Source organism: Poecilia latipinna, unplaced genomic scaffold, assembly GCF_001443285.1.
Source record: "Poecilia latipinna isolate Pla-1442-1.1 unplaced genomic scaffold, P_latipinna-1.0 Scaffold780, whole genome shotgun sequence".
In the NCBI taxonomy this organism is placed as follows: Eukaryota; Metazoa; Chordata; class Actinopteri; order Cyprinodontiformes; family Poeciliidae; genus Poecilia; species Poecilia latipinna.
In genome coordinates, this window is record NW_015113396.1 from 105,097 (window position 1) to 113,134 (window position 8,038).

Genomic DNA, 8,038 nt, shown 5'->3' on the forward strand with positions numbered 1-8,038 from the left:
TAGAAATAACCTGTAAATTACAAAATATGTAGGTATATTTGTGCTTAAAAACAACAGCAGACTATTTACAAAATGTGAACAGTGAGCAGGTATGTAAACTCCCAACAGACTCTAACTTCTGCTGGAAGGAATGTTTTATGAAAACACCCTGGAAACAAAATATGTCCTGAATAAAAATAAGTGAAAGTTTTTATTTCAAGACAAAAACTGGTCCATACCATTTAGAAAAAGATAAATACAATTAATTAAGTAAAAAAAAAAAAAAAAAAACACGCATCCATCACAAAGCAGACAATTATTCCAATGTCGTCGTTGTTTTTTAATAGAGATATATCTCTATTATAAGTTTCAATTGACAAAGCTATTAAGTTGTTGTTTGATACATCCAAGCAAATAAAACAATGCATTTGAGTAGAAATTTTTGAATGCTTTAAAATGTATATTCTAAAGCATTCACTTGTCTATATTTAGACTGAATATATTGATTCTGGTTCTGCAAAGAGCTAAACATTGACCTGACTTGGTGTAAATGTCCTTGGGTTTTCACCCCCTGTCCAGTAGGTGGCAGCATATTTTCCATGAATCGTTGGCTTAACCCTTCCTTCTCGCTGAAGTACGGAACAGTTTGTCCCGTCACCGGCGTTTTATTTAGCAGCAGAAGGTCGTCAGCAGCTGGACGTATTTTAACAACAAAAACATTTATATCGAGTCGGAAGCCGATGAACGGATCTGAATTTAGTGCAGATTGTGTGCCGCAGAGACAGGGAGATGTGTGTGTAAGTGAAAGTAAAAAAGGACAGCAACGCGGCCTCACGTCGCGTTTTATCGGGGCTGTTATGAAACCTCGTTAGCCATCGTTAGCCGACTACCGTCGTTTGTAGCCGCAGTTCTGTTGGGATCTTTGAAAAGCGGCCGGAGACGCGGGCAGTTGGTTGTCAGTGTAGTTAACCGCTCTGACGTAAGAGACCGCGGACCGGAACTTTGATTCTCTCTGTTTCTGTTTGGACCTGAACCTGCCCGGAGCTCGGCTTCTCAGCGCCAGGATCACCGTTGTTCGGACGGAGAGTGGCTGGTTTGATGGCAGCCACAGCCGGTGCCCGGAGGTTACCCATGGGTGTGCGGACGTTCAGTGACTTTCTCCAGATCGCCACTGTGGGCTCCCCTCGCTCCTGTCGTTCGGCTTTACAAAGAGGATGTTTGAGACAAAACATCAGGTAAGAAATCTGCTGGATTTTTAGTCATGTTTAAATATCCGTTTAGTAAAAGTCACTTACCAATGTTTTATACTGGCCCTACTGGCTAATCTGGTTTGACTAATATAATATTGTAACGTCTGGAGTCTAAAGTAATATTTTCAGCGATTGTTCTGCCTTTTTCAAGGGTTAAAATAAATGTTTTTTGACTTGTAAAGGTCACTTTCAAACGAAACGATGTCCTAAAATCAATATATAAATTATTTCCAGTTTGTTATTGAAACTTTAATCATGTGTTGACATATTAAATCAGTTAACTTTTTGTTATGTATGTCACTGAAACTATTTAGCTAATTTTGATTAACTACCAGGTTCCTTAATCTTTAATTTACTCAATTTCAATGTATTCTCATTGTGACCTTTAACGTCACAGCCACTAAAAAAAATAGGTCAAGTTAATCTAATTGGCCAAATATCTTGTTTGCATCAGAGTTTATGCAAATTTACGTAATCTACTTGGAGTATAAATGATCAAATTTGAATTTTATGACTGTTTTCCATCCATTTTTTTTCTAAACCTTTGACCCACTAATAACATTTGAGCCAGTTTAGATTTCTCTCTAACTATATTATTAAGGTATACAAAAAGTCTTAAACTTTGTCTTTTCTATCCCTCCTGCCATTAGTATTTGAACCAGACAGTTTCATTCTGTGTATAAGAAATCTTAATATAAAATGATTACATTATGATTTTACATAATTAGAGAGACATCCCTGCAGAATAGATAATTATATTAATTTACAGATTTCCATAAGGCTGCTATGCAACATATTTCCTGACAGAGGGTAAAAAGCTCAAAATGATAAAACCAAAACTTTGCTCTATTTAAATAAGCCTTCCTGTTATCTGATAAATGTTGCTCTCTCTCATAGGTGTTTAAATAGCTTCTTTAATTTTTGTGTGTCCTCTAATTTCAGTTTTAAACTCCTCACCAATTGTGCCAATGGCTAACTTTTTCTGGCCAGACGCGTTGTTCAAACTGTCACCAGTTGATTTCCTGTAGTCTAATAAAAGCGAGTTGGATTATCAGACTTTGATTAATATGTACCAGAAGGATCTCTCTTACTGTTATTTTTTGTTTTGATCATTGGTCATAATTTCTCATAGGATATAAATTAACCCAGTATTTGACTTAAAATATGTCCCTGATCCGACTGAGTGTTTCTGTGTGGACAGTTCAGGTGTGAAACACATGAGAGTAACTGTCCTGTCAATCAGTCAGATTTCAAAGGATGGCAAAGAATCCTCCAGTTTCCCTACATGTAAACACCAAATCCAGAAAATGCCAGCATTCTCCCAACCCTGACCTTTTATGCCATTATGGTCAACCTCAATAGCTGGAAACTAGAACACAGGAGAGCTGTTTGGTTGGTTTGTATACCCAGGAAACCGAATGAAGCTCACAGAGCATCTGCTTTCACCTTGTAGACACCTGTCTTCATGTGGCATTTTGATGACGAGAAGTCCCAAGGTGCTTTGCCTTCAAGAGTGGGACACGATGACGACTGTCCCCCAGAGCAGAAACTTCATCAGCCTCACCAACAAAAGGAAGGAGTACTCAGAGCGTCGAATACTTGGGTAATATTTCAGTATGACCTATTATTTATTGCTTAAGCTGCAGTATTTTATTTAAAAAAATTATATTTTTTTCTATGTTTGTTTAAACTGTCACTCTTTTGTGACTGTATGGAATGAGACGGATAAAAATCTAACTCCTCTGCTTCTCCCAGTGCTAACCAGAAACGGTGACTTGTTCCTCCGCTATTAACACATTCACAAGGTTGATTGACAGCGTTACGTCCCTCCTCCTAGCTCTGATTGGTTGTTTACTTAACAGGCAAATAAATTAGTGCTGTAGAATTTATCTGGCAGAATTACTTTGGGTAAAGCTAAGTGCGCTGAAACATTTTCAAACTTCACAAAAATGCCACAGCACTAAGTGTAAAATTAACTCTGCTGTTATCGAGTTAACCAGTTAGTGGAGGTTTGCCAATCATTGAATGCTTCACATTGCAAATGCCCTTAAAAACAGAGGTGAAGTGAGTTATTGTTGGTTTGTGCTAACCACAACACTCTTCAGTGTGGAAGTTGTTACTGTGGAAATAGCCGCACAAGGAGGAGTTGAGGGAGAGCGATCTTTTCAGATTACCTTGTTTTACTGTAACAACATAATGAAACTTCATTAAAAGCATTTAATAAAAGCTTTGAGCTTAAGAAAATATCACTTCTTAACCTTGTAATTCTTTCTTTCAAAGTTATTCCATGCAGGAAATGTATGATGTGGTGGCCAACGTCGACGACTACAAGCACTTTGTGCCTTGGTGTAAGAAGTCCCAGACCATCATGAGGAGGGCAGGTCACTCGAAAGCCCAGCTGGAAGTGGGATTCCCCCCCGTGGTGGAGAGATACACGTCCATGATCACTAGTGTCAGACCTCATCTAGTCAAAGTAAGTATTCACTGGTGGAGTAGCATGAAATATTTAGTCTAACACGCATCGATGCCAGTTTGTCTGTCTGCTAAAATGTGATAAGAAGTTAAACGTCAGGGGTGTGCTGTGGTGGTGCAGGGGTTGAGCACAGCTCACATATGGAGGCCTGGTCCTTGACGCAACTGTCGCAGGTTCATTTCCCGGCCTTGGCGACCTTTGTTGCATGTCTTCCCCCTTCTCTCATTGTCCACTTTCCTGTCAATTAACTGTCAAATAAAGGCCACTAGAGCCAAAAAAATCTTTAAAAAAAAAAAAGAAGTTGAAACGTCACTACAAACTCTTGCATCATTTAGCTGTACTTTATGGTATTGCTAATGTTGTTTTTGTCTTGCTTCAGGCTGTGTGTACAGATGGAAAACTGTTCAATCACTTGGAGACGATATGGCGCTTTAGTCCTGGCATTCCCGGTTACCCTCGCACCTGCACTGTAGACTTTTCTGTAAGTATTCACTGTAAAAAATGCTTCACTATCTTCTTTCCCAAAGTTGGTCAGAAAGATTTTTTTATTATAAATGTGGGGAAATTGTTTAGCAGCTGCTTTATCCTAAGTAATGTGCATATTAGTGCAGATTTATTTTTTCATACCAGATCCAATTTCTGATTTCAGTTCTTTTCTAAAAAGTAAATTACAAATGACAATATTTTCAAAATGCGGCTTTTATCTTTGTCACTCCTTCTATGAGTTGTACACCAGAGAATTAGGGCCAGGCTACGAAAATCAAATCTTTGTTTAATTATAGTCATAATACTAGCTGAATAAAGATGCAGTTTTACCAGAAAACCGTCTTTAAAATTACTACTTCGTTCCCCTAATGTTTCAACTTTATTCTTATAATTAATAAGAAAAATTTAATTTAAAATTTTCCTAGAAACTGAATTTTGAGTTTTTATTTTGAGACATAACCATCCAAATGAACAGAAATACTTAAATGTCAGTGTGTGTGCAATGAAGCCATAAGAGTTTCACTGTTTGATTCAAATTAGTGAAATAAATCAACGTTTTGATGGTGTCCTATTTTACAGTGATGCTCCTGTATAAAAATGAAAATAAAAAAAAAAAAAATGAAACCTGTTTCTTGGAGCAGAAATGGTAGATCTCACTTGTTTCATGTTATACAGTGTAAGCAAATCTTGTTGGGAGAAGTTAGATGACACTGGTTTATCATAGAACAGAACAATTGGAAAAAAGGTTGCATCAAAGTGAAATGAGGTAAAGATTTGTATGACAGCCTCAGAGGGTTTTGCATCTTTATAGCTTCAGCTTGAAACAAGAGAAGTGCAGCCTTACCTTTTATCACTTGGTGAAACAAAACGAGGCATTATCTCTATAATGCGGTGTCTAACTCTTCTTCTTCTTCTTTCCCAGATATCCTTTGAGTTCCGGTCCTTGCTCCACTCCCAGCTAGCCACCATGTTCTTCGACGAAGTCGTAAAGCAGAACGTCGCCGCGTTCGAGCGGCGAGCCTGTAAGATGTACGGCCCAGAGACTCGAATCCCACGAGAGCTGATGTTTCACGAAGTCCATCAGACGTGATGTCGGCGGCCGCGCACATCCTTCCTCATCCGGCCTTAAACCACACCGACGTTCAGCCCCGTTGCACTCTGACCTGCATGACCCGCCCTGCGTTCACCTGTATAGATGCTACAGCCGCAATGGACCCATAACTCCTCGTGTCGGAAATCCCATCTCAAGTTTTCTCTCCTTCGGTCTGTCTGCTGTCCGTCTACCTCCAGCTTAGTTTTTATTGAGCAGAACCCACCATTGCACTAGCTTCATGCAGTTACAGCTGTATTTATGTTAACAGTAAATCATTAAAACAACATGTTACCAGTGTAACATTGACTTTTAATTTAAAACGACACCCTTTTTTCTTCTTCCTGTGTAGCTCATTTGTGCTTAAGTTTCATGCGTCCCAATGATCTGAGGAAACTGGACACATCATGAAAACCTCAACTGATCACACTATATTCTATGAAAGCACATTCTTTGCCTTTACTTTTGCCATTTGCCGCTCCTGCAAATGGAAATTTCAATATATTTATCAGAAAGTAGTGCTGTGGCTTCGCTTCAAATTATTATGTTTTTAATTTATTTTGCAGTAGCTGTCTTTTTTTTCTTTTTGGGAGGGCGTATTTAAGGTGCCATGTTTTGGGGACATCATGTGTCGTCACTGTAACAGTATTAAAGTGAAATATGCTTCATTAGTAGCCGACTGCTGTCACAATTAAACGGGTTTGGGCAAAATTCGCTTTCGCCTAGCTGCTGTGCTGTGAGGATTGTATCAGAACTTCGCCTCTTATTTTATATTATGCCTTATTTAAAAGTACTGTTGTAGAAAACAACAGTTTAAGATGGTGGGAGTCAAACTTTGCACAGAATAACTGAATGAAGTTGTAGAAATGCTGGAGTGTACTGTAAAAGTGCTAATGAGAGAACAATTTTTTAAAAAGAAAACTTCAACTATATTTGCCAAATTTTATTTTATAGAATCATATAAAAGTTAAAGGATGGAAAATTAAAATGCCATTTCACGTGATCACATCTTGTGGTGCTTTTTTAAAAAAAATTGAAATAAAATGACGCTAAAAATGAAATGTTGCACAGACAGAAAAAGTTGTTTCCCTCGTTAGACAATTGTATTTTGTCCATCTTCTGGAGGTGATTAGGACCATGATATTTTATTTCATCTTCATTCTTATTTTGAAACATGCTGGTGAGCTGTAGAATAAAATGCTGCAAAACCATTTATGGTTTGTGATTCAAATGCTTATTTTTTGTGTTCTGATGAATGAAGCTGATTAACAAAAAAGCAGATTTACTAAATTTGCACTGATGTATACAAACATGTCAGCCTGTTGAAAAGTCTCCATACACTGTAGGGCAAAAATATTTGTGATAATCAACTAATTGGGTAACTGAAAAATCATTAACTGGAGTACACAAACTCAAACAAAAAATTATATATACATTTAAGACTAAAAAAAAAAAAGTTTTGTCCCAAACTTGTGAAGTGGCAGTTTTAGCTTGGTCCTGGTTCAAATTTTGTAAAATAAAAATATCACTTGGGCACCTATTATGGTTAATTAATTAATTGGTTAATAAAAAATAGATTATTTCCACAATGTATAGTCAAGAATTATATACTTTTGTTGTTAGTGGCATACACTAACAAAGTTCTATTATTGCATTTTAGGCAATACTATTTTTAATTTTTAAAAAATTGAACTGTTTTATTTGTATTTTTATTTGCTTTGTTTAATATTGAACGGAAAATGTTTAAGTGGTGAAATAAAATAAAAAAGTTTTACTTGATTAATCGTCAGAATAATACATCGAATACTCAAATACTAAAATAATTGTTAGCTGCAGCTCTAATATACTATTATTGCACTCAATAATTGATAAGGAGCCGTTCTGTATTAAACAGATTTTTCACAACCGAGTGTCAGGTCAGTCCTTTTTTCTCTTTAGCCCCAGTAAGATGCTTTTTAAGTCTCAGTTCAAGAGTGGCTCAAGAAAATTAGGGACACAATTGTGACTCAGGGTTTCTGTAGGTTTAACTAACTCAAATTTAAGACTTTTTAAGACAATTATTAATTAAATTAAAGATCTACCGCAGAAATGTACGAACTTCGTCCATCCAACTGGCGATAGAATTGCACTTACCCATAATAGACGCAAACTAGCTAGTTAGCTAGCTAGCTAGCAGTAGCCTCGACGTCTGGAGTGCGACTCAAGCTTTTGCCTGACAGAAAAGTCCGGCGGGGAAAAAAATTACATAGAATAAACGAGGTTAAGTTGTCCCGTCAAGACGAAATCTCAAACCTGGGAGCGATCAACTTAGTTTTAAAATTAATTTAAATTTAGATTAATTAATTTAAGACTTTTATAGACTGCACGGACACCATGGACTCGTGTTCTGGGTATCACAATCATAGACCTGAGATCACAATAATTTGAAGGCTGCACTGGTTATTGTGGATTGTGCGCCTTTTCTTTCCAGTAACTTCTTTGGACAGATCCCTCAAGCAACTAAATTATTTAGCAATGATGACCTTTTGTGACCTTTGGGCATCAATGACTGTCTGCTGAACTTAAGTCAATTCAACAGCTTTTCCCATAATCCTGTTGACCAGAACACAGGGGCGCAACTACTACTTTCTGAGGTGTACATAAACATGTTATCGGGGCACCCCCACACCTCGATGACATAAACTTGCACAACTCATATTTAACCAGTGGTGGGAAGTAACAAAGTACAAGTACTTCGTTACTCTACTTAAGTACAATTTT

The 8,038-nt window shown here is 37.2% G+C and overlaps 1 protein-coding gene across 1 annotated transcript; it reads left to right on the top strand.

The window, feature by feature from the left end:
- Window positions 1-598: 598 nt before the first annotated feature.
- Window positions 599-6,489, top strand: coq10a (coenzyme Q10A). The gene is made up of 5 exons (XM_015046481.1): window positions 599-1,214; window positions 2,683-2,832; window positions 3,510-3,702; window positions 4,082-4,183; window positions 5,111-6,489. Exons 1-5 carry the CDS (start codon window positions 1,078-1,080, stop codon window positions 5,276-5,278), a joined length of 750 nt encoding a protein of 249 aa, XP_014901967.1. The 5' UTR covers window positions 599-1,077; the 3' UTR covers window positions 5,279-6,489.
- Window positions 6,490-8,038: the final 1,549 nt, after the last annotated feature.

Coding starts and splice junctions, on each gene's coding strand:
- coq10a (XM_015046481.1), top strand. CDS start 1,078: ATGGCAGCCACAGCCGGTGCCCGGAGGTTACCCATGGGTGTGCGGACG. Junction 1,215..2,682: donor TGTTTGAGACAAAACATCAG/GTAAGAAATCTG, acceptor TTCACCTTGTAG/ACACCTGTCTTCATGTGGCA. Junction 4,184..5,110: donor CCTGCACTGTAGACTTTTCT/GTAAGTATTCAC, acceptor CTTCTTTCCCAG/ATATCCTTTGAGTTCCGGTC.